The 27,694-nt window shown below is 41.3% G+C and overlaps 1 protein-coding gene across 1 annotated transcript in view; it reads right to left on the bottom strand.

The window, feature by feature from the left end:
- rassf6 (Ras association domain family member 6) overlaps window positions 1-26,995 on the bottom strand; it is a 50,280-nt gene extending 23,285 nt beyond the window's left edge. Inside the window, exons 1-4 of the mRNA XM_041225713.1 lie at window positions 26,817-26,995; window positions 21,960-22,049; window positions 12,842-12,920; window positions 11,149-11,285 (exon numbers count right to left, since the gene is read on the bottom strand). Coding sequence (XP_041081647.1) covers window positions 11,149-11,285; window positions 12,842-12,920; window positions 21,960-22,012 — 269 coding nt within the window. The 5' untranslated portion in view covers window positions 22,013-22,049; window positions 26,817-26,995. The remainder of the gene's footprint in view (window positions 1-11,148; window positions 11,286-12,841; window positions 12,921-21,959; window positions 22,050-26,816) is intronic.
- Between the last annotated feature and the right edge of the window lie 699 nt (window positions 26,996-27,694).

Raw genomic sequence — 27,694 nt, 5'->3', positions numbered from 1 at the left:
CACAGAAACTTGTGTTCCATCAGGGCAATTAACCTCTCCGGTGTGGACAACAAGGCAGCAGACCTCCTGTTCAGAGGAGCTCCAGAAAGCTCGGAGTGGAGGCTGCACCCTCAAGTGGTGAAACAGATTTGGGACAGGTTTTGACCGGCACGAGTCAACCTCTTTGCCACAGCTGAGTCCACTCATTGCCACCTATGGTTCTCCATGGAGAGAGATGGGGGCCCCCTGGGAGTAGACGCATAGATTAATACCCCTGACAGGCCGAGACGCCCCTGGTTTGCTCTCCTCTCTGACATGTTGTCAGATCAGCCGTGGCAGCTCCCGCTGCGCAAGGACCTCCTGAACCAAGTGGAGGGGCTAACCACAACAGTTATTTTGCAAAATTATTCCCGATTCGAGACTGAAGTTAGTTGCTTATTTCCGATTCGAGGCTGAAGTTAGTTACTTATTCGCAGTTACTTACTGTATATTGAATATTAGCTCACATTCTAAGGGTGAAATCACATTGATAGCCTGGTTGTGCCACTCAAGTATGGCACCATTCTAAAGCTTGAGCATTTCTCTTCAAAATAAAGTAGTTGCAGAGCTTTACAAGAAGGCATTTTATTCAAAACCTTTATTTTAACTATGTGAGAAGTGCATATTTTTTGTGTTAAAAATAAAGTGGTGCAAGCGCCATTGCACCGTGTCTGCAGTATTACCTGTTTGTGTCTTCCTTCATTCTGGCCTGATGTTACAGCTCAGCCACTTTCTGTCACACATGTTTTTTAACTCAAAATAATCTAGACATATGTTAATATCTCTATAAAAATATAGCTGAAATTGCCAAAAAATACATTTAAAAATCATGATAGTAATGATAAAATGTACATCCGTTCCCTTTCAGTTAGAAGACGCCCACCAAAACATTACTTATGGGAAATGCCTTCCTATCGGTAGGTAATCACTGAGCTCTTTATATCAGAGCTGCCGATAGGCCCCTTCCTGGGGTGCTGTCCTCAGTCCCGCCTACTGAGGGATAAAACAGTCAGCCCACGGAAGCCACGTTCTCGTTGTGCTTCTCAAGACGGTAATATAAGACCTCTGTGTTTAAACTGAGCGTATTTCAAAAAGAGCTTTTCTGAGTTGACTACAGTTTCCCTGCATTCATGCTGAAAGCTGAATTTCCACTTTCATGAAATCAGCGGCTCTAAATCAAAGCCTCTTTTTTCTCCTTTCTTCAGCAGCCTGCAAAATAACAATCATAATCAATCCCATGTTACTCTGAGAATGTTTTTACAATTTTAGGCAAAATGAATATTGGAAAATGCAAGGTCCTAATAAGTCAACATTAAGAAGGAGGACATATGCAAGCATCAAATGTTTGCTTAACATATGACTGACTGCAATGAGCAAGAAGTGAGCACTGAATGTACAGGTCCTTTATTGATAGAATCTGACTATGAGATTACACTGACAACTACAACAACAGTGAAGATACACAACACTTTGTGTCTGATGACATTCTTGATGAGTGGCCTCTAGACTACATAGTTTCTGTACTTGAGACAGACTCAGAGGACGAGTTAGAAAATGACCACATTTCATTGTCAGATAGCTTGACCAACTGGGCTTTTCAGTATGGTATAACATTGGTTGCTTTGACCTCACTGTTGAGCATTCTTAGAATTCACCATCCAAATCTTCCTAAGGATGCAAGGAGTTTGCTAAAGACACAAAGATCTGTAGTTGTTCATGAAAAAGCTGGTGGACAGTACTACTACTTTGGAATTCTTGGAACTTTCAAGGAAGTTTTAAGTGAATTTATACAGTCTATCCTTGCAGGAAAATGTTTTGGCTTACAAATAAACATTGACGGTTTGCCATTGTTCAAAAGCTCCTTCAAGCAGTTCTGACCTATTTTAGGACTACTTTTAGGGTTTAAAATGAAGGTACCAGTTGTGATTGGCCTGTTCTGTGGAAAAAAGAAACCCAGCTCTAGTGCAGAGTTTTTCAAGGAATGTGCTCTTGACCTGCAAAAACTTAAGCAGGGATTTGTATTTCAAGGGAAAAAATTAAGTTTGAAGTTGTGTTCTGTTGTGTGTGATACCCGTGCAAAATCCTTTACAAAGAACACAAAAAGTCACAATGGGTATCATCATGGCTGTGATAAGTGTACCCAAACTGGACATATATAAAGCATCGTATGATGTTTCCCAGCTGATTTTGATATTGTCCTCATATACTATATGATCGCTGGCTGTTCTTTTCATAGAATACACTTTACTGACAGCTGCTCTCATAATATTATAACAATAAATCTGAAAAAAATTATGTATTAACAGGACAACACTAAAATAAAGACTATTTATTTGAATAACTTTGAATAAGTCAAAAATGCTAAAATACAGTTGCTTTTCTTTTTTCTTTTCTCTTCAGGCAAAACAACCTACCCACAACAACCTAACCTTTGACATAATTTCCTTTCATGGATGTAACAGTTGAGTTTAACAACATTTGCATAGTGGGGCAGGAACTTGGTTATGGGTCATTCCATGCCAACTCAACCAAAGCTGTTGCCCATCCATCTTCGATTTTGCTAGAAAAATTCACCTGGGGGTTTTCTGACACGTTGTGTTCAGAAATGCTAGTCATTAATTTGTGTGGATTGATTCTAAATGTTAGTAGTGCTGGAAGAACCTTAGGAACCAGTCTTCCATAGGTGCGCATTATACTTAGAAAATTTTGACATAATGTTAACGAATATAAATAACTACACAAGTATAAAAATGACAATAAATCATAAATAAAGTCTACTTTTTCAATGAAAATGTATATACAAGTTTCAATAGTAAACAAACTGTTGTACTGAACATGTTTAATCTATTGAACATATACTGTAGGTTGGTGGTTTTAATTATTATATAACTGGCGCTGGACTATATCTTTAAGAACGTCAATTGACAGTGTAGGTGGGGCTGCCATACCTCTGCTCCTGCACATGCTTGACAGAAGGTCAATATTTAAAGTGCCTTAGAGATGGTTTGTTCACTAATATGTAACTGGAGACTGTGAAGTTGCACATTTACTTCAAAATAACTGCATAGTTTTTGCTTCACATAATAAACATGACATCTTTTTGTGTGTTAATGTTTTAAAACCCATTTTAACAATAACAATATTGTATTGTTATTGTTTTCTACAACCAGGGATATTTTGTATTTGGTTTAATTTCTTTCGGTTTTCTTTTTGTACACCTAGTTGTAGATTATTTATAAATAAAGTATAAATAAATATAAATTAGTACCTCTGATCTGTACTATTTTAACATGATCATTTTTTTTTATTTTAAAAGCAAGTTTGCATTTCTACAGGATTTCATAACAGAGGTCCATATTTCTAAAAATAAATAAAACAAATATTTTGGAAAAAGTAAATGCGAACACACACACACACACACACACACACACACACACACACACACACACACACAGACTTTTATTTTTAATCAGGTGATGTCCCTTTAAACAAATTGAGCTGATTCTGTTTCTAAATAAACTCAGAAAAAAAGCCGTTAATTACAAAATAATCTTTGCTTTTACCTTCATCACTTGCCTAAGCCTAATTCTAATCCCCTTGTATTTCAAACAGAGCTAACAAATAATGTGAATTGTTCATCCCCGATCCTACTTTTAACTCTCATTAAAATTTTTGCAGTCGCCTAATTTAATGTTGTGCTTGTGTTATTTTCCCCACTAGTTTAACAGAGATGTCCTAACAGATTATTTTTTTAAGCATAAAAATGAATACCCAGCGCGGTGCACACTGATAGCAAGTCCTGTAGACAGTAGCTTTGAGTATTTTGGCAAGCATTCTGGGATATTGGAGGATACTCAAAAAATGTAGCTCCACACTTCTGACAAACCGCACTACTTAATGCGATCTAATACAGAATGATAGGTTGCGGATGCAACTCCGGTTCCCTGAATGAGAAAATAACCATCAAGGTATGGGATATTGCCGTCAGGCAGTAGGATTGCCTGAGCTTTATAGCAAAGCTGCCGATAGACCTCTGCGTGAGCTGACGTGTAAGCCTGTCCCCCTGGGAGCTTACTATACGCAGCACGCGGAGACTCTCTTCCTCTTTTGCTCAAGGCTTCTGGAGCGACCTCGCGACTTGATGGTTATTTTCTCTTTCAGGGAACCAGGGTTGCATCTGCAACCTATCGTTCCCTTTCAAGTCGAAAATAACCATCAAGGTATGGGAACAGTGTACCCAAGCCGTCGCGAGGGAGGATTCTCAGCAGTAGGACAGACTTATGTGGAGCTGCACCTTAGCGTCTATGATCACAATGACACCTGTCCTAAGATGGAGTAGTAAACACCATATTGGCATCCTGAGGTGCCATAGAGTGCAGTACAGATGCACCAAATAGTGGAGCAGAGGAATCCAGTATGTTTAAATCGGTAAAACCTCATAAAAGTATGCGATGTAGCCCAACTGGCTGCCGCGCAAATGTCAGACACCAGCACCCCTCTAAAGAGGGCCCAGGATGTTGCCATACCCCTAGTGGAATGCGCCTTCAACTGCCCTGGTGGTGGAAGGCCTGCAGACTCATAAGCTAATTTAATAGCATCCACTATCCAATGGGAAAGGCGTTGTTTATACAACGGCTGACCCAAGGTCTTAGAACCATGGCATATGAACAGTTGTTCTCTTTGCCTCACAGTCGTTGTGCGGTCAGTATAACATCACAATGCCGGCACCGGGCAGAGCATGTGTAACTGTTCTTCCTCTGGGGAAGAAAAGGGAGGAGGATGGAACGCCATCAACTCGACTGGCTGGTTCATGTGAAATGGGGATATGACCTTTTGTAAAAAGGCTGGATTTGGATGCATGGAGACCTTAGAACCGTCTCCTGAGAAACGAGTACATGATGGATGCACTGACAGTGCATGTAACTCGCTGACGCGTTTGGCTGACACCGCTGACAGCAGAAACACAGTTTTAATAGAAATGAGCTTCATATCCACAGTGCGGAGAGGCTCGAATGGTGCCTTGGTAAGGGCTTCTAGCACCACGTCAATGCTCCATGATGGTAAACTGGTCATTCTCGGAGGTCGCAAACGTCTTGCACCCTTGAGGAACTGTGATGCCAGAAAATGGCAACCTGGTGATAACCCGTCAATGCGTACATGGCAAGCTGATATTGTGGCTAAATACAATAAGTGTAGAGGGAGATTACCCTTCATCAAACAGTTTCTGTAGAAACTGTAATATCACTGCCATTGGACAAGATATTGGGTCATGGCCCCCTGCCAGACACCAATCCTGGAACAACTGCCACTTGTACGTATACTGCGACCTAGTAGAGGGCGCGCTAGCACTCTGAATGGTTGAAATCACTGCCGTCGAGAGCCCTAGGGCTGACAGGCGCTCCCGTTCAGGGGCCAAGCTCATAGCTGCATGAGCTTGGGGTTTGGATGCCAAAGTGGTCCTTCGACCTGGGATAATAGGTCTGCTCGCAGGGGAAGCTCCTGCGGCTGACCATGTAGCAACTGCACCAAGCTCGGAAACCATATCCTCCAAGGCCACTGAGGAACGACCAGGATCACTGTCGCTCGTTCTACCTTGACCTTCTCTAAGAAGGCGTGGAGCATCGGAATCGGTGGAAATGCATATAGGAGCCCTGGCGGCCATACGTGAGCCAGTGCATCGACTCCTAGGGGGCTGTCGAGGTCCCTCACCAAGAACCATAGTGGGCAAATGCGTGGTCTCTCGCGAAGCAAAGAGATCTACTTGCGCTATGCCGAACCATTCTCAGATGCGTTCTTTCACCTGGGGTGGAGACGCCATTCGCCTGCAAGAGGGCCTCCTCTGGATGAACTGCGCGCAGAGAGGTCAAACGTGGCTGTGCCCATAGCAGCAGCCGTGCTATCATCCGGTGAAGGCGAGGGGACTGTAGGCCACCCTGGCGGTTGATACACGCCACAACCGTGGTGTTGTCTGACCGCACCAACACGTGCTTGCCTAGAAGTACTGGCAAGAAGTGCTGAAGGGCAAGGTCCACTGCTCTGAGTTCCACAGCATTGATGTGGGCTGACCTTCAGGGTCCTGACCACACTCCATGGATCCCTGAGCCATTCCAGACTGCTCCCCAACCTTGGTTGGAAGCGTCGGTGGTGACAACCTCCCTTCGGAAGATGGAACCCAAGAGCACGCCCTGGCGGACGTTCAACGGAACTTTCCACCAGCGCAGTGCCTTCCAGCAGGTTCGGGATACCGTCAACCTGTGGTGTTTGTCTCTCCGCAGATGCAACACAAAGGCATTGAACCAGGCCTGTAGAGGTCTCTGGTGTAATAAGCCCAAGGGAAGGGCTTGCGAGGCAGCATTCATCAACCCAAGCATGCACTGGCACAGCTCCATGCTGACTGTTTCTCTCAACCTGAATAGGGAGAGACACCGCTCCAGGGAGGCAACTCTTTGTGTCGACAGGGTCGCTTCCATGGACACTGAGTCCAGATGCAGACCCAAAAATTTGGTCTGTTGGCTTGGCATAAGGCAGCTCTTTTCTGAATTGATCTTCAGACCTAGCCACTGAAGATGGTCTGTAACCATCAATGTGTGCTGTGCCAACTGCTCCTTTGACTGCGCGCAGACGAACCAGTTGTCCAGATAGTTCAGCCGTCAGACGCCCTGAGTCTGTAAGGGTGCTAGAATAGCGTCCGTACACTTCGAAAAGGTTCGAGGAGCTAGTAACAGGCCGAACGGGAGGACACAAAACTCGTACACCCTGCTCTGAAATGCGAAACGCAGATACTTCCTGTGACCTGGGCAGATGGGAACGTGAAAGTACGCATCTGTCAGGTCCACGGTGGTGAACCAGTCACTGTGCCGGACAGACAGGATGACATGCCTGTGTGTAAGCATCCTGAACGATAACACCCGCAGGTATTTGTTCAGTACTCGCAGATCTAAAATAGGGCGGAACCCGCTGTCCTTCTTGGGCACCAGGAAGCATTTGGAATAGAAGCCCTGGTCGAACAGAGCAGGGTCTACTTGTTCAATGGCACGCTTTCTGAGCAATGCCTGTATTTCCACATTCAGAGCTGAGGATTGAACCAAGTCCTTCACTGCAGTTACTACCACTGAAGGGGGGAGGCTTTAACCGGAACTGAAGGGTGTACCCGGTGGATATTGTCTTGCGCACCCAGATGTCGTCGGTGCATTGTTGCCAGAGCTGGAGCTGTGGGACAGTGTAGGGTGGGTTAACAGCTGCCTGAAGATTTCAGGGCTGTTTTGGTGCTCCGGGAGGTCCTTCACCAGCGACGCCTGGTAGACTGAAAGGAGGCTGGCCACTTTGGACGATCTAACTGCCTCTGTAGCCACTGAATATCCCTTCTTTAAATGAAACTCCGTGGTCCTGCACTGTCTGTTAGGACATGCAGGGTCTTTAGTTAGGCCCGAGAGCATAGGTGTCTTAACTAGGGCCGCGAAGACAACATCGACTGGTGGGAAGGACGCCAGCCCCACCTCACTCATTCCCTGCATGGCAAACGCGGAAGACTTCTGTGAAGTTGCTGGTGAAGAAGCTGGGGCCCTCCAGGTGGATTGCACCTCCTTAATAAAATCAGAGAAGGCTGGGAGCGTCCTGGGCTGTGGAGACCGCACAGACGGCGACTCAAATAGTGACCGCCGAGGTAATTCTACGACTGGGCACTCAATCCCTAGGTGGCGAGTTGCTTGCTCCACTATTGACCACAAGGGATCATTAGTGTCCAGCACCTCCAACTCAGTGTCTTGCTCAGAGTTGTGAGAGGTTAGTTCAGCTTTCACACTGTCCTCCTCAATGAGAGGCTCCCCTTCTGAAGTATCCCTGGAGATGGCATGTACGTCCCAAACCCCTTGGTGTTGTTGGGCGATTGGGACGGGCAGAGCCGGTTGGTTGGCTGTCGGCCCGACCTCTGCGTCAGTGGCCTGTAGTACCATCTTTGTCAATGACATGAGCAGCGATTGCTGGCCCATCATTATGTCCATAAACTGGGACATCTTAGACGTCGAGGCGCTGAGCGCTACACTGAAAACACTGAAGCGCGTGTACTGAGTGTGAAGATGCTATGCACTAGACGCCGAAGCGTCAGCTGACTCGTAGAGCAGAGACGCTAAGTGCTAGTACCGTGTCTAGTCAAAAGACAATGGTGTTGTGCTATACTTACTTGTTTGGTAAGAGGCAACTGAAAGTGTCGTTGGTGGTAGTCTCCCTAATGTGTTGTATGGGAAAAAAATAACTTTCTTTTTTTTTTTTTTTTTGTTGAGTAACTGCAGCCGCACTAAGTGCAGATATTCGTAGTGTAACTACCGAAAACAGCAACCACGCGGTGAGATGTTTACAATCCGCGGGTGGTAATTTTAGGAGCGGCTGCTAGTAGCAGGCTGAAATCCGGGTCTGGTGGAAGCGAGACCGAGGCTGCAAAAATTGCGTGGCCTTACAGATGTGCAACGTGTCCTCTGAATTCTATTCTGTACCTGGGGAAGAATAGACAATACAAAAACCCAACAAAAAATATATATAACAAAAATATATATAATAATATGAAATAATATGAAGGAAGATGGAGGGCCAACGTGGAAAGAACGCAATGCTGAAGCAAAGCGTGAAAGTGAAAAAAGAATATATATATATATAATGCTCAAAAGAGCGAACACTGAAATAAACTCAGAGAAGGGGCGGTAGCCAGCTTCTCAAGCTCAAGGCTGTCAAGTACAATCAGTGGAAGTAAATGTCTCAGAGAGAACTTACCAGCTCAAAGTCCTACAAAGGCTTAAGGCAAAAGAGGAAGAGAGTTTCCGCGCGGTGCGTATAGTAAGCTCCCAGGGGGGCGGGCTTACATGTCAGCTCGCGCAGAGGCCTATCGGCAGCTTTGCTATAAAGCTCAGCCAATCCTACTCCCTGACGGCAATATCCCATACCTTGATGGTTATTTTCGACTTGAAAGGGAACCCAGACTTGAGACTACCCCCTGAGGTGGGCTCGAGTCCGGTTCTCGAGAACGGTATTAAACGCTGTGTGGTTTGGACGCTAACCGTATTTAGCATTTTAAGCTAGTTTAAAGGCATAGTGTGGACAGGGCCAATGTATTCAATTTCCTGCCATTAATGCTAACTTGAAAACTTTACTGTGGGAGAAATAAAGGTTATGAATTTATTTATCAAACATACTTTGATAATGGAGCATAGGTGCTAACCCATGGGGCTGAAGGGGCATGTTCCCTCCCACTTTGAATATGGGTGGGTCAAACTATAGATTTTGCCCCCCTCACTTTTTTCGTTCATTATTTTTGTATTATACCTTGTTGTGTTTGGCATTGGTTTGCTTTAAAATCTTTAAAAGAAAATATAAACATGGAAAAGTATTCAGAGGATGGGCCACATTTGTAAACAATCACATTAAATTCTTCCTACACTCATGAACACGTTAGTTTGACCCAAGGTCTGCACCGTGGCTAACGTTAGCTGACAGTAAGAAAAAATGTCGTTAAGTGAATGTGAACTTGGCAGGCGGTCAGGAGAGACGACTGCACTAAATAGTAATATTTAAATATAGGCATATATTTTTTTATTTATTACTCATAACGATATCTGAAGGAAGAAAGAGTATAAGACCATTATTAAAAGAAAAAAGGTAACGAAGAGAGAGTATCAGTCCAATATTAAAAATTTAATAATGTTGGGTTTTAGAATAAAAAATAGTGTAATGTTGCCATCGGGCCATGAACAAGTTAAATTCCCACCAAAATCTTTTATTTTTAACTTGGATTAAACAGTAGTAAATATATCAAAAAGTGACATTTTACAATAACTCACACCTGATTATACTTTAGTGAAAACATCAGCTACAATGTGTACTTGCTAATAATTTAAACTCCCATTCATTTAATAATAAACATTTAGGTCTGTTATGTCCCTGAATGAGTAAAAGATGTAGAAATAAATGTGATTCAAATGTATAAATCATGTGTTTTTCTCAATATATTTAGTTTATATTTTCCAAGCATTAATGATATATTTGACATATTGTTTGTGTTTGTTTAGCACTTCCCTTTAATAAGCTGCATGTTTGAATTATAGGTTCTGTACAACATTGTGTAGGTATGCCACTGGAACTGGGTCTGCCATTTGGTGCTATTTATGTTTGTACTCAATAAATGATCATTTAGTAAATCTTCTATATTTTATATTGAAACACCTGCCCATTTTGTGGGTTTACTATTACAAAAACTGTAACTTGAAAAAGATTGAACAGTATAAATGAGGTTTAGTAGAGAGAAAAAAAAAAAAAAAAAAAGCCTTGCTATGCTCTACAACTATTAAACAAAGTTAGGCATCCCTGTAATGAAGTACTGTTTTAAATCGACTAATGGGTTACAGGATTTAGGTTTTCTTTAGAAGCAGGTAAGGCAATTACCCATTTGAGAAGTTTTGAATAATTACTTCAATAGAATTCCCCTTATGTGTACTGTGCCTGTACCACGCATCACGAGTTACATACAAGTAAATATGCCTTGTAAAACTTCCTCATATGTGACACTGTGTCATTATCTAGTTTAATAATAAAATGAAGTGAAACAAGAGAAGAATAAAAAGGTGTGTTTATAAGAAACATCTAAACTTGGTGCTGTTTATATGCAAAAAATATCAAACAGCCTTGACCTATGTCATTTGATAAGTAGTACTGTTCGTTTCATTTTTGTGTTTTTAATGTTGTCTGCAATCTCTCCCAACAACCGATGATGGTTGCACAAAAAACTGAAGACAATAACACAAGCAGGTATTGTCTACAGCACATTCTGGTTACTATAGTATGTGTAGAAGTAAAGTTTTTTTTTTTTTTAAAAGGTTTGGTTGTAGATCTATGTTATCTCTGCTCTAATTTCACTTTTCATTCTCAAGGTGATTTACATTGATGTAGATAATGGCACAGCACAGTACTATTTATATAAGAGAAACTTGAAAGTTGAAAAGTCACTCCATATATTGACAAAGCATAATGTCACCAGAACATTGATGCAAATAATAACCTTGTAATTCGCTGCAGCCCATCCAATATTCTTTAAACTGGCTCTCTAACAGATATATTTTAAGCATTCATATCCACAACAGAACATACCTTTTTCCACCCGGCTCGGGCGACCGAAGGGTTGCATAAGAAAGCACCTGTTTTTCATCCTGAATTTTTAATCTAATGGGCTGGTGTACACCCCAAGATATATTCAGCACTCCCTCTACAACAATTTGTCCTTCATCCTGAAGGATAAAAATAAGAAAAAAAGATAGTTTTACTATTTCAATGGTGATAAAATGTTAAAATATTTCACAGGAATTGAGAAATATGGGACTAAGCGGCAGTGCGAAACAGTGATGTGAAAAAATAAAATAAAAACTTATTTGTGTTTGTTTTTCACATGTAGATTAACTACTATGACTAATAATAACTTACAATTACAGATAGTATTTGAAAAATGTCAGTAAACACTTCAGAAAAATAGACTTAAAGTAAGCCTATTAAAAACAAAATCTAAAAGTAACATATTTAAGATATTTCTTTACAACTTGATTTTATAAATGCAATGTTATGGTACTTTTTAAAAATGACCATATTGAATGTAATTTTCAGATACTTTGCACATTTCCAATATATGTGTCTTATTTTTAATTTTTTTTCTGTTAAGGACTGGTTTATAAAGGAACCACAAAGTAATATGTGCAATTCTTGCTCATTTTATTCATTAGAAAAAAAAACATATGGAATTAAATTTTAAAAGCAGTAGACCTTGCAGTTAACATACTATTTTTTTTTATTTTTTTATTGCCGTGCTAAATACCTGTCAGCGTTAAACAATTTAAAGGAGAAATACAAAAAAAAAGTGGCAAAGCGTAAAGAATGTTGCAAACTCAGCTTCATTCTCTGTAGGACTGCACATCGATTCCAGAAGACAACGTGCCGGATTCAACGTGCCGGTGTGTGACCAAGAACTGCGTCCATTAAATCATAATATTTAATTTTTTTGCGGTCTGACCCGCTTTTATTGTTATGATTTATTAATTTTTTTATAATTCTGTTTTAGTTTTTTTAGTTTTTTACAACACTGTTTCGTGCTGCAGTTTAGTTTCATATTTCTCAATTCCTGTGAAATCTTTTGGTAGACTTTATCATTTCAGACAGTAGGAGTTAACCCTGCCCCCAGCCTTGCTCACCACCGAGTGAGCCAGTGCCAGATAACTTCGAAGGCCAGAGTTTCACAGTTCTGGATCGGCTCGGCTCAACAAAATGACCTTATGCATCTGGAACACCTAACCCAGAAACATTAAACATAGCTCCTTCCTTGGATTTGCAGTTCTGTCTCGTGTCAATTCTTTGTATCATTTTCATTTAACCAATGTTGTTCTCTGTATAAACATTACTGTCTGACACAGTTGCCATTACTAGCTTAGTAAATAACCTCACCGACAGTTAGGTGTTCCAACCTAAAAACAATGTCAGTTATTTACAGGTAATGACCGTTGCAGAGGATATTACAGTAATTCTGTTGTAATCCCTTTTTGTGTGGGAAGACGTGTTTTGTAGGCTATATTTTGGACTGGCTTGCTTAGGCTGATGAAATCTATGTTACCTTTTAAAGTGAGTTTCTGGAGGGCATCTACCTGTGGGATAAAGACCACTCTACTTGAAACTTGATTGACTTTAAGGTACAATATGTATCTATTTGAGTTGACAGATACAATATCCCCTTACAGGAAAAACCAACTATTGGTTGTCATAGGACTACTAACTACCAGCTGTTAATTTTAATTATACTCACCTCATGAAATGAGAGCTGTAAATGTGTGTTCTCCTTTAAATAGCAGTTGTATGTTTCCAATAAAGACAGGAACTGAGCTCTGTAAGACATTAGAAAAAAGGTATTGTTTTAACACTGATTAAAAAAAAAAAAAAAAAAAAAAAAAAACATTTATAAAATGTATGTTTTTCAAAAAGTATGCTGATAGTCATTGCATTTTTGTGTTTATGTAACTGCCAGAGGTTGCGTGCAAGCCAACTACCTCACAGTCCCGAAGTGACCATGGTATGTACGAAGGATTAAGGTATATTTGTTTCTGGAGGTTACAATGACCACAATGTTTCCACTTGTTACTATTTTACATTCACAAGGTGTTTCCCCAGCTGTGTGGAATGCAGAGTTACTTGGCAATTGTATAAACAAAAGACATCAAACAGGATTGTGCTAAAACTTGAACCAAAATTGAACATTCTTAGGCATTGTGAATACTGATCATTTACCACAAAACAATGTTTAACTATACCAAGCATGCCATAGACATATATGGAGTTGTTGCCTGTCTGTCACACTTGTAAGGTTAAACTACATGATGTTAACTGAAACAATCCATCACCTGCATGTGGCTGCAGTTAAGTACTCTTAATAACTTTGTGTCAATTAAATATGACTGTATACTATATATTGCATGGTGAAAGTTCTATTATTAAAACCATAAAGTTACAGAACAAAACACTGACATTTGTTTAATCTTACAGAGAGTAGTTAACTGTTACCATAATACAAGACCTTTCATAACCTGATTTGGTTCTTGCTATTTTGACTGAGCCTGCTAGACCTGTGGGCTCACATGACCTTTAATACACTGAGTCAATACGGTTTGGTTTGAGCAAAGAAGTTACAGAAGATTAAAAAAGGCCTGTACAAGGTCCACATAGAATACTTTAGTATTTAAGCATGTTGTGTAAGATATACTGCATGTACATGTACTCTAAGCACCTATTTCATATAAAAAGGTATTTTTTCAGATGACAGTAATGGCCTTCAGGTAATATGGATGGACATTTATTTTTGTGTAGCCATTTTATTTATCTAAAGTATAAATAGAGAACTAATCAAGAGAGGTAACCACTTATCTTGTAAAGACATATATAGTGTATATGTATGTGGGTTCCACAAACAGCCTGGCTGTTTTAGCACAAAAGAAAGCACGTTGATCTCTGCACCTGTAGACTGGGGTTCGATCCTCATTCAGTTATCATATATTAGGTTAAGGATGCCAACGTACCTTCAAAGCAGTTGATGTCTGATGAGTATATTGTTGCAGGTAAAAAATAAATATATAAAAGACTGAAGACTGCACATTTAGCAACAGTTCCCTGGCAAAAAACAAAGTGTACTCTAGAAAAGATTCAACCTTACTAAAGAGATATGAAGAATGTGCAGCTATCTTGGCTGTTTGCTATTGACATATTGACTATAGTAGTGTGATATTTGCTGCAATTATCATCCTATTCATTGGACATTTATCAAACCCTTTCTGTTTCCCCATATGCCTAATGGTTGATGGACAACATTTTAAACCATTTGTGAATAAAAGATTGTTTTTTTTTTCTGTTTGACCTAAGGTTCCAAACTTTACAACCCCAATAAGCTCAATAGAAACATTATTTTCCATAAATAAATGGTCAGCTTGAAGGAAAACAACATGATACAAGCATCTCACCAGCCCAGTTGAGTTTCACTTGTTTCAAAGGGAAAAACAGGGATCAAAGAAGAATGAATAGTGAACAATGTGGTTCTGCCTTGGTGGCACAAAAATAGCCAACATGTTGAAAAGAAGATTTTCCTTTAAACACAGCAGTTTACCTTCTTTTGGAACTATTGTTTTGGCAACACATTTATTATTTTTTGTTTTTGTTTTCAGATGACATATTTTGGTAGACTGTTTATTATATGTTAACAAAAATTATTTTAAATACAGAAAATAATTTTGAATGACATTTTTTCATGTTTTCAGTGCTACTTAGTATTATTATTGAGATTATTATTATAACTATTAATTTGTTAATATAATTAATTTAATATGCACTTTTTTGCAACTTTTGGGAGAATTATACAGAGGTTGTGTGTTTAGGGTACTCATTCAAAAACTGGGGACAGTGGTACACTGATCTTGTCTGTCTGTCACACTATACAGGTGACACAATAATGTTAGGTTACTTACCGTAACTCTGGTTCCCTGAAAGAGAAGATGACCACCAAAACATGTATGTGATATGTTTGCCTATTGGTAGGTGTTTTCTAAGCTCTATACCACAGCTGACACCCTTGGCCCCGCCGACCGAGGGTTTAAAACCATCATTCCATAGAAGCCATTTCTCTTTTTGCATCGAACCTGTGAGGGCGAACGATGTGACCTTGAGGTTGGTGGCCATCTTCTCTTTCAGGGAACTAGGGTACGGTAAGTAACCTAACGTTCCATTTCAATTCGAAGATGACCACTAAAACATTACGTATGGGAAATGTATACCAGAGCCGTCGCGAGGGAGAAGGAACAGCAGAATTCATCAGAACTGCTTAACCCTAGGTTAGCAGCGCTAGCGTGCAACCACAAGGACCCTCATGCCTATTAAAGGCAAAGAAGGATCTACCACATTCAAGTGGTAGAACCTGGAGAATGTATGTGGTGCTGTATTATATATATTGGACAGTGAGGCCCCTCTGAAGAGGGCTCAAGATGTAGCCAACCCTCTAGTAAAGTGCGCAGCTACTCTCCCAGGTGGGGGTAAGCCAGCACCATCATACGCAGTCGAGACTGTGTCTGCAATCCAATGCGACAGTCGCTGCTGTCCTAGGGTCTGTATACCATAATAGACAAAGAGCTGGTCAGTATGACGCAAAGCTTTTGTCCTATCAATCAATCAATCAATCTTTCTTTTACATAGCACCTTTCATAGTGGACCACCATCACAAAGCGCTTTACAAGATGCAGTAACAACAGGAAAATCCATAAACCGATCCATGTAACACCTCAATGCCCGCACCGGGCAGAGGGAATTCAATCTGCTATCCTCTTTCGAAGAAAACGGAGGTGAACGAGAAGACTCCAATTCAACAGACCGATTCATGTGGATGGCTGTGATCACCGTGGAGAGGAAAGCTGCCATTGTCCCTAATACACATACAGGCGCTGTGCACCGACAGTACCTGCAGCTCAGTTAAGAGGAAGGTTGTCTTCATAGACAGATGCTTTAACTCTATGGAGTGTATAGGATCAAACGAGACTTTCGTGAGAGCCTCCAGTACAACATCAAGGCTCCATTCGGGGAAAACGTCCCTCCAGGGAGGGCATAACCGTCGAGCAGCTTTCAGAAAGCTGGTTGCAAAAAAATGTGCACCTGGAGATACTGAATCTACGAGGGCAAGGCATGCAGAGATAACCGCTAAATACACCTTCATTGTGGAAGGTCACCTACCAGTATTGAGCAGTTCTTGTAGAAACTACAAGATAACCGGTATGGGGCAAGTAACTGGGTCATGACTTCTAATCAGATACCAATTTTGAAAATACTTCCACTTATAGGCATACAGCGACCTAGTGGAGTCTGCCCTAGCACTCCACAAAGTACCCACAACCATGTCTGATAGCCTTAGGGCTGTCCAGCGCTCTCGTTCAGGGACCAGACCCATAATTGGAACCTGCCCTGTTCTGGATGCCAGAGAGTGCCTCTCGCTTGATTAAGGAGATCCAGGCGAAGTGGAATCTCCCAGGGCTAGCCTTGTATGAGCTGGCATAGGGTCGAGAACCAGATTCTCCTGGACCACTGAGGGGCCACTAGGAGAACTGCCACTTTCTCTAACTGGACCTTCTCCAAGAAGGCCAGGAGCAACGGTACTGGGGGGAACGCGTAAAGGAGCATTCTTTGATACTTGTGGGCTAGGGCACCACAGGGGGCAATGTGTTGTCTCTGCCGAGGCAAAGAGATCGGCCCGCGCCTTCCCAAACCGTTGCCAAATGCACTTCACCACCTGCGAGTGGAGTCGCCACTTGGACGGATACACACCCTTCCTGTACAAGAGGTCTGCTGTCCAGTTCGCCACTCCGGGAAGATGCGTCGCCCATAGGGACAGCAGGTTCTGTTGCGCCCAAGTCAGGAACCAGAAGGCGATGTGATGCAACCACCGGGACCAGAGGCCACCCTGGTGGTTGACTAACGCCATCACTGATGGGTTGTCCGTTCAGACCAGCATGTGTTTTCTGTGCAACACAGCCTGCAGCTCCAACATATTTATGTGCAGGGCTATCCAACAGCCAGACCAGGTGAAGCGGACTCCTCTGCCTTCCAAGACCGCCCCCCCCAACCCAAGTTGGCAGCGTCCATCATCACCACTTGTTGAGATAACACCACCTCACGCCCTCACACAAGTGAGAGGGCATCCTCCTCCATCGCAGGGCTGTGGAGCACGTGTGAGGCACTGTCACCCAACGGTGTCTGTCATGCTTGGAATGTAAACGGAACATATTGAGCCACACTTGGAGTGGATGCATGTGTAATAGACCCAGCTCGATGGCTTATACAGCTGCGGCCATCAGACCCAACAGTTTTTAGAACCGCACCAAGGGGACCTTCCATCCCTGTTGGAACAGGGAGAGGCAACCCTGAACAGCTGCTATTCTGTCATCCGACAAGTATGCGCACATCGTACTGGAGTCCAACCGGAGCCCCAAATACATTGTGCACTGCACCGGTATAAGCCGTCTCTTCACATCGTTGATGGTAAGGCCCAGCCTCGCGAGATGCTGAGTCACAATCATTGTGTGGGCCACTGCTCCCTCTTGCGACTGAGTGCAAATCAGCCAGTCATCAAGATAGTTGAGTACTCTGATCCCCTGCAACCACAAGGGGCCAGTATAGCTTCCACGCACTTTGAAAATGTACAAGGAGGTAGGGAGAGGCCGAATTGCAGCACAGAGGACTAGTAAACACTTCCCTGAAAGGCAAAGGGCAGGTACTTCCTGTGCTGTGGAAGAATGGGAAAATACGCATCCCGTAAATCCACAATAATAAATGAATCGCCAGGCTGGACAGACTGGAGAATTTGGAACCTCCTCTCCTTCAAGGACTTGTTGAGGAATCTCAGGTCTAGGATGGGGCAAAAGCCGCCGTCCCTCTTGTGTACCAGAAAATATCTCGAGTAGAACCCCTCCCCGTGGGAGGTGGGGTCTGCGAGATGAATGGCTCACTTGCATAGCAAATCGGCCCCTTTCTTCTGGAGTACCGAGACCTGAAGAGGGTCCGACATCGATATATGCGTGACTCCTCGGAAGGGGGGAGGTCCCAAGCAGAACTGCATGGCATAACCGTTGTGCATGGTAGCGAGCACCCAGGTGTCCGAGGTTCAAGCGCACCAGTATTGCAGCTGTTTTGTGGTGAAAGCATGGATCTGAGACTGCAAGCCTTCAGGCACTCTGAGGTGATTGCCTAGGGTGACAGCACTGGAATTGCCTCCTGGAACGCTGTTGCGTGGACACACCACACCCTGTTTTCCTTGTGCTCTGCGGAGAGACTCGGTTGCCCATCTCCTCTGTGCCCTGTAGGCGATGCCTCAGGTCACCCAGTGGGCAGGTGGGCACCCAGATAGTCCTTGTGAAGATTCGCATCTGGCGGGCCTGCCAATGGCTCGAACTACCCCACACCGAAACACGGGGAGGGGGCAGCTTGGCCACCTGCCAAGATGGGAGCGCTATAAAATCTCCTGCGCAGCCAGGCTGAATGTATGTCCCGGGGATATCGGCATGTCCAGCAATGCCACCTTAACTGCGTTGGGCACACTTGCCTGTGAGCCACCACCAGGCTTGCCAGGCTCTGGCTTAGGGCTTGCCCTTGAAGACTGGAGAGCAGGAGCAGTGTATTTGAAAGGAGGAGAAGCTCAGTGGCCACCAGCTCTGGGACCGAGGTCCCTGTGAGCACGCCATCCAAGTATGCAGTCAGGATACCCGCCCTATTAGCCAGACAGGTCACCTGCGCTTCTGCTGCATAGGCCCTTTTCAAATGTATCTCCATAACTCTGCACTGAGGGTTCGGGCACATAGGGTCCCTAGGCAATCCACCCACCAGAGGGGCCTTAACCAAGGTCGCAATGGTGGAGTCATCCGGGGGAAATCCTGTGGGCTCAGCTTCTCCACGTGAAGAAAGCCGAACAGCTTGCTTCAACACACTCGGCGCTGAAGCAGGTCAATCCCAAGAGGAGCGCACCTCCTCCTCCATAAAATCAGGGAACGGTGGGAAGGTCTGCATTGTGGGAGCCACTGCCTGTGTCCAAAACACAGACCAGCAAGGCTTTGCCTGTGTTGCCTAGGGGATCTGCCAAAAGTTTGCAGCGCACCCCATCAGTGCCGACATGGAGCTGGACAATGGTGGCAGACTAGTCTCCGAGGCAACCTCCCAGCTAGGTTCTGCCACCGCCAATGGTGCCGGCTCCTCTCCTTCCTCCATCTCCGTGCGGAAGGTCCTCACCCCAGGAGGCTGCTAAGGATAGAATGTCCTCCTCCACGATCAAGGGCTGAGGCTCTGGCTCGGCCTGGGCTCCCATGGGAGACCCAAGAGCCGAAGTTGGTGTGGGTGGTAGGGGGCCGGGCCCTCTACTGGTGCCGCATTAGCTTGCTGCCTCGACAGTAGCTCAAGAACCTGGGCCATCTGTGCCTTAAAGTCCTTAATGTCCCTCGCCTACTTTGAGTTCTTCACCCTTCTAGTCTGGGGAGAGGGGGAACGACTATAGGGTGTCGACACAGAAGCCTGAGTGCAGGGGATCTCCTGCGAGGGACTCTCCGAAAGTTGGAGGAGCAGGGGTGAGGCCCCGAGAGTGGCTAAAGGCTCCACTGTGGGAAATGGAGCATTTATCCTCATAGACAAATTGAGCCTGTTGTGTCAGTGGCATGTTGGACCCCAAGGCACTGCATGCAGAGCGAGTGCCTATGATTAAGTGGCATGTTCACTTTGCAGTTGTGCAGGTGTGGAACCACGGGATGCTCGTCATGGCTGGTCACATACATCAAGCATACCAAGTAACATATGCACCGAGTTGTAACGCACTGTTTGTACCAAGCTCTGTGCACACTAATTACACCGCCTTGCACCAAGTAACGCATGCACCGGAGTGCTATGCGCAACGAGTGCACTGAGCAATATGCACCCCAAGCGCACAAAGTGCACCGAGCACTGTGCAGACTGAGCAACGCATACACCGACTGCACCAAGCACTGGGTACCCTTCTAACCAGGGCACTATGCGCACCAAGGGCACTGAGCAGTGTGCACAACGAGCACACTGGGGTAACGTATTCACCTAGGCGCTTTTTGCAACAAGCGCACTAAACACAGAGTGCACTGAGGCACTGAAGTACCAAGGGCTGAGTGTGCACCGAGGTACCAAAGCACCCAAGGGCAGCTGAAGCAGCAGTGCCTACCCTAACCGCATGTAGTCACATGCCTGGTCAGCATGCAACGTGTACCAAGGGACACACATGCCGAGGACGTGGTGGGTGAATCTGTGAACGGAGTACATGTCACAAAGACGGCTGTAGTGGGTGACGTCAGACCAGAAACCAGGAAATAAACAACAGAGAGGTGGATTTTTGGGGAAGCTGAGTGCTTGCTTGCGCTCAGCATTTAATGAAAGAACAGAACAGTAAATAAAAAGGCTGTAACAAACAAAAACACAGGACACGGCACTCGTAGCCAAAACAAAAAGACAAACAAAACGGACTATACAGACAAAACACGGTGAGCTTCTAGTTTAACTATTATTACTATTATTATTACAATTACCTCCATCTCCAATCCCATTCTCCACTCACCAAACACACAACCCTGAGTGAGTGAAAACATGCTGCTTTTATGCAGTTGTACCGAGACTTGATTGCATTCAATTAGAGTCGCGGTACAAATGCACATGAATTAATAAAGTGCAATTCCCCGTGCTCACATATGATTACATTTTACTTGCACGTGAAGTGCTGTGCAATGCTCGTGCCTAAATACAAATATACAATTTAAACACTGTGTTACAGAGACCCGTTTATATCCCTTGTACCAATGACTACATACCAACATTAACACATAACATAGAACACAAAATACACACAAGGGCGGGCACTTTAAGTACAATACACAATAAGAAACAATAATAGTGGGAACACACTGCTCTTGTTGTTGTTCGATTTTTTCTGAAGGTCAAACGCACCGAGATGGGTGGGCAGAAGCAGTCGGCGCGGTCTACTCTACTGCGAGGCTATTAAAAATACAGCCCAGTGGAGGACAAGGCCTGCTGTTTTTTTTTTGTTTGTTTTAGTTTTTTTAGATATAGCACAACACAGGCAAGTGGGAGTACCGCATGTTCACTGCAGATGTGCCAGCAAGGTATTTCGTCAACAACAAGTATATATTTTGTATATATTTAAAATACTAACAGCAGCCAGCAGAGTCGCTCAACAGCAAGGGTAAGGTGAAACTAGCCCCGTTGGAGAACATGCTCCCAAGTGAAGGTTGGAAAAGACAACAACACTTTCTCCTTTAAATCAATACTGCACAGGCAGTCAACTCAGTACCACAGATATAAAGCAGCAGCCTGCAATGCAAGCGTGGAAAGGTTGCTGAGGAAAGATAGAAAGGAAAAGGCTTAATCAGGAGTCAGTGATTCTGTGAAAGAGACAAGCGAGCTTTCAGCCTGAAAGGCAAGGGAACTGCAGTAGACTCAAATACCCACACCCTTCTTGAGGCAAAAAGAGAAATGGCTTCCGTGGAATGATGGTTTTAACCCCTCGGTAGGTGGGACCGAAGGTGTCATCCCAGGAAGGAGCCTATCGGCAGCTCTGATATAGAGAGCTCAGAAAATACCTACCACTAGGAAGCATATACCATACATATTGTTTTGGTGGTCGTCTTCAAATTAAAAGGGAACTAGAGGTGGAAATTATATGAATACCAACACTTCTCTGATAGTCATAGTTATCTTTACAATTATGATAATGATTTTTTGACCTTGGTTTATTTCAAACTTAATATTATCCAGCATTGAGGGTTTGCGGGGTTGCAAATATTTTGTTTAAATCAGAACAAATGTAAATGGAGTTACTGTACCTTGTAATGGACTTTTTTTCTCCAATGAGGACAGCTGAGCTACTTGAATTCATTGTAAAGCTATGCAATTTATCCAAACAGTAAAAAACCCTATTGAAAAAAGAAAATGGGATTGGTTAGTTATTTTGTTGGTAACTTGAAAATAGATTATCACCCCCCCACACACACACACACACACACACACACATATATTAGGACTGGTCCGATTTGTCAACTAAAGAGTTGATTGGAGATTATTTTCTTTTTTTTTACAATGTAATTGTGCAGCATTTTATTTTTCTACATAAAATTAAATCAACCAATAGATGATCTGCATTTTCTCCACTTCAGTCCAATCATAATTCTGGTATAGTAAGCAAACTTGTTAAATTTGCAGACGACACAAAAGTAGGAGGAGTGGCAAACACTGTTGCAGCAGCAAAGGTCATTCAAAATGATCTAGACAAGATTCAGAACTGGGCAGATACATGGCAAATGACATTTAATAGAGAAAAGTGTAAGGTACTGCACGCAGGAAATAAAAATGTACATTATAAATATCATATGGGAGATATTGAAATTGGAGAAGGAATCTATGAAAAAGACCTAGGAGTTTTTGTTGACTCAGAAATGTCTTCATCTAGGCAATGTGGGGAAGCTATAAAAAAGGCTAACAAGATACTCGGATACATTGTGAAAAGTGTTGAATTTAAATCAAGGGAAGTAATGTTAAAACTGTACAATGCACTTGTAAGACCTCATCTTGAATATTGTGTGCAGTTCTGGTCACCTCGCTATAAAAAAGATATTGCTGCTCTAGAAAGAGTGCAAAGAAGAGCGACCAGAATTATTCCGGGCTTAAAAGGCATGTCATATGCAGACAGGCTAAAAGAATTGAATCTGTTCAGTCTTGAACAAAGAAGACTACGTGGCGACCTAATTCAAGCATTCAAAATTCTAAAAGGTATTGACAGTGTCGACGCAAGGGACTTTTTCAGCTTGAAAAAAGAAACAAGGACCAGGGGTCACAAATGGAGTTTAGAAAAAGGGGCATTCAGAACAGAAAATAGGAGACACTTTTTTACACAGAGAATTGTGAGGGTCTGGAATCAACTCCCCAGTAATGTTGTTGAAGCTGACACCCTGGGATCCTTCAAGAAGCTGCTTGATGAGATTTTGGGATCAATAAGCTACTAACAACCAAACGAGCAAGATGGGCCGAATGGCCTCCTCTCGTTTGTAAACTTTCTTATGTTCTTATGTTCTTATGTTCATAAGTGAGCGGAAGCAGGACATATACAGTTGAATGTCTTTCGTAGGTTTAACCAAAGAGAGAGTCAAAGATCTGCCCCTTGTTATAGAGGTGTCCAATAATTAGTGAGCAGAGGCGGGACATAACTATGCTAGGGTAGGGTGTAAGAATTGTTGAATTTCATGTGATATAGCTTATTATAGAGACCATTATTGAGAATTATATTGAGAACTTCAAAGTAATATTTCAAACTGCTTTTTACAAATTAAAAGAAAATGACCCCATTATGGCTCCAGCCATATTCCCACAGGTTTATTTAAGGTGGGATCTTGATAATTGTCTTTGTCAATACTGAGTAGTGGTTTAGAGTAACTTTCAGCTGTCACTCTGTCTGTTTGCTCAGGAAGTCCCCACCCTGCTTCAAGCTACGTTAACATTCCTACCAAAATGTTGGTTTCATGTTGAACCAGCCCGTAAAAAATTATTGCAGATCTATTTAGCTTAATCAAGATGTATTCCAGCAAAATTGTGTTCTCGGTTGTTTTGTCAAAAATTTCCATTAGCATTTTATATAATTGAAAACAATAAATATCTATGTTAATGTTTTTGAAACTAAATCGTTTTTGATTTTGAACACCAATTAAGCCCAAAGGTAGGTCTACTTAAATTGGTTTCTTGTTATTTTACCTAATACAAAAATACCATACGGAATATCTGTATTCCACTTAATGTTATGATAATACCTTGTCAAAAGTAGTAAACATAAACAGTGTAGATAACAGAACAAGTTTATCAACTGAATTTTTTGTGATTCACCCTTTCACGAAATGGGAAATTCCCTCAATGCCATCAAGAAGAATCTTAGAATTAGTATGAAACAGTCATTGCAGATAATAAACTGGACAAACTGGGATAACAGATACCCCCTACAGAACCAATAAATCAAGTTACTAGTGTAGCCATTCTTTAGCACAGTTTATTGATACTATCAGAATAAAGTGGTCAGTCTGTCTGTCTCATTGTCTGTCTGTATGGCACACAAGCATTTGTACATATATCTAGGGAATAGTCCAATTGTGACACAATTTGCTGAGGACCTACTTTTTTATTTATTTATTTTTTTCCAGTCCTTTAGTCTGGACTGAACAAACATCAACAAATACTTTTTACAGTTTGTTGTTTAAACAGTAATACTGTAATTAAAAAGAACATTTATATATGCTGCATATAATTAAATTGTTTGCATACAATCACTGTACGAAATAACACTTCACATACAGATAACTGAAACTTTACCATATAAATCAGATCACACCCTGTTAAACAGAAGAATGTGTTTCCTGAGGGCAAGGAAATCTGCATTCAGGGGGGTTCACAGTGTAGCTGTATCCCACCCATCATTCATTTGACAGCTATTTTTTAAAAGAATTCATGCAAAAACAGAGGGATCCTGATAATTGTCTTTGTCCGTGTCTGTCTGCTTATGAGTATGAGATATGCAGTAGTTTCCTGACATTTGTGGTAATGACATTTTAAAATAAGTTTTAGAGTCATTTATTTACTAAATGCTAAAAAAATTGCATCTAATTTATTTTTTCCTCTTTTGTAAAGTGTACTTTTTTTTTTTACCTTACATAAAGTAGCAATTGCTCAAAAACATTCGGAATCAGACAGTTTGTGTTATCCTATACAATCATGTGAATCTGGCTTACATTTGAGGCAGAGGCATAACTGTTTGAATAAAAAGTGGTAATAAAGCCTGCTTTGTCCCTGCTGCCCATTATCTTGTTTATATATTTAACGACCAGATTGTGTTGGTTTGCTCTGGTTAATGATTATTATAAGAACATCTGGCTATAAAAACTGTTATTACAAAAAAAATATCAACAAGTAAAAAGCTTGGTTTAGACAAGCAGATGTTTATTGGATTTCAAAGTCCTTTCAGCCAACCAGAGTATTGCACAGCATAGTGGCAACCAATCAGAAAAAGAAAAACACCAAAAACACTAGTAATTAACTGTGCCAAATAACAAAACAAACTGAAATTATATTTGCCAATCAATATAGACAAACTAAAATAGTACACCATTAAAAATAGTTTTTGTATTCAATTTTTGTGTAACCCAAGGAGTGAAAATACTGAGATCTTTCATTTAAACTTGGACCCTCTTTTTAAAAATCTGTACATGTTGTTACAAATCCACTTGTTTGGTTATGCACAAATTATACCTACGAAGGGTAAACTAGTAGCCTATTATTTGATACAAAATGAATTTAAGCGGACACAGGAGAAAACATGTTTGGGAAAAACAGATTCTAAGGTTTTTTTTTTTTTTTTTTTTTTTTTACAATAACTATTGCAAAGGTCATCTATACAACCCCACAAATATGTAAAAAGCACTGCCTTTTCCTTATTTATATTGGTTATATACAATATAGCTCCCTTTACTAATGTCATTTAAGCAAACACAATGCTGTTGCTCTAAGTTGTAACTAAACTATGTGCAGTAAATCTTTTTACTTTTAGCTGCTTCTTTATCTTGAGATAGGCACAGGCAGAAAACCAGGAACCAAATTAATCATGTCAAAAGTTAATTCTGGCACAATTGCCTTTTAAATAGTTAGCAATAGATCCAGTATGGGTTTGACAACTACAAAATGAGATTTAATTTTTTACCATTTCAACATAATTTTTTCTTCAAAGACTAATGTCTTCACACAAAGTAATGCATACATTTATAGTGTATACTGTAATTGGTGATGTCTGTAATACCTGCCTTGTTTAGGAATGTTTTTTATCAAGCCAGAACATGAACTGAAGTGCCGAGTACCTTTAACATTCTTGCCAAACCAACCAAATTGTAAAAACAAAACTAATTCAGAATTTATGAAGAATGTAAGCACAGAAAATTACTCTATTTAAATGTGACAAAAGGAATTTCTGTATAGAACTAAACTATATTTTCTGCCATTTTGCTTGAGATACAAGTTTTCTCAGGTAAGCCTGAATAGTTAAACCAAAATTGTTGTTAGGCAACAGTAAAACATGTTGACTTTGACGCATACTATATTTTGCAAATTACCAGAATTTGAGATGACCACATTTAAAATCTCTTAACCATTGGTCTATAATTGGATATCACATGTTAAATGGTAGGTTTAATTCTGGAAATACACAAAAAAACCTCAAAGCATCCAGTAAATATGTGGCCCAGGGCTAAGCTTCTTTATATACTGTAGCTATGCATTACCAGGCCTTAGCTGCACGACCCACTACGTATGTGTGTTATATATATATATATATATATATTATATATATATATATATATATATATATACATATGTGAAAAAAGATATCAAACAGATACATTCTTTGTACTCTTTTATTAAAAGGTTTAAATTGCTGCACTCCACAAGCAGGACTATTCCACCTTTACTTCAGGAAATACACATATACTTGAAGTTATGCTTCTTACAGTTGTCTTGACACCCAAATCCCCCAAATCATTTTCATTAAAAGAACTGTCCCCTGAATCATCCCTAACTTGTCTTTTTTGTCAGGGCCAGGAATCTGTAATAGAAAAAAAAATAAAAATAGAGTAACACTTAGCACAGTTTCCACTTACCTTTCTGAATCGAAGGCACAGAATTCCTTAGATCACATAATTCTTTCTGTGACCATTGAAAAAACATGACAAAGATCACACTATCAGATAGTCAGTTTTAACTGTAGCACATGCTCAGATAAAAGTTAATTATTAGTGGGTAAGACACAGACAATGTTGTGAAGTAGGTGGTGGAAACCTGAGACTATCTACCTTGCCTCAGTGCATGTTGGGAGTGTTTGCTTTGCTGCTAAGTTCACCCAGTATGAACACACCCAGAATCAAGCACTTTCATAATGCAGATGAAACAGGTAAATTTAACTGTTTCACTGATTTACTTTGAAACTATTCAGTTGCTGCTTGTAAATAATATGGACAAAAGGTCTGAAGATGAAACAAGCAACCCATTGTGTTTTTTTTTTTTGTGTGTGTTTTATTTTAACTTTGGTTTTAAGTGTATTGAAAGTCTTTGAATTGAACCTCGGGGACAGGGGAGTTGCACACTCAGGTACTGATATTATTGACCCTTATGGAACAAACATATTTTTAATATGTGGTAGAAAAGTATGATCCTTATATTTTTCATATATAAAAATTGGCCCCTTTCTTATATATTTAAAATATATAGGATATATTTAAAATATATTTTAGTCTGTAATCCATATATTTATTTTATATGGATTACAGAGTCTGATTACTTTATATAATTTATAATATATATATATATATATATATATATATATATATATATATATATATATATTTTTTTTTTTTTTTTTCCATAAGGGGACATACCTCTTTTAGCAGGAGTGCACATCGGTTGCTCCCTTTTTCAATATGCAAGGTTGCCAAATTGCCGAATATTAAAGCAAAAATCTAAGATGCCACATACTATTTTT

Source organism: Polyodon spathula, chromosome 2 (genome assembly GCF_017654505.1).
Source record: "Polyodon spathula isolate WHYD16114869_AA chromosome 2, ASM1765450v1, whole genome shotgun sequence".
NCBI lineage: Eukaryota > Metazoa > Chordata > Actinopteri > Acipenseriformes > Polyodontidae > Polyodon > Polyodon spathula.
This window is presented reverse-complemented; position numbering and strand designations above follow the sequence as displayed.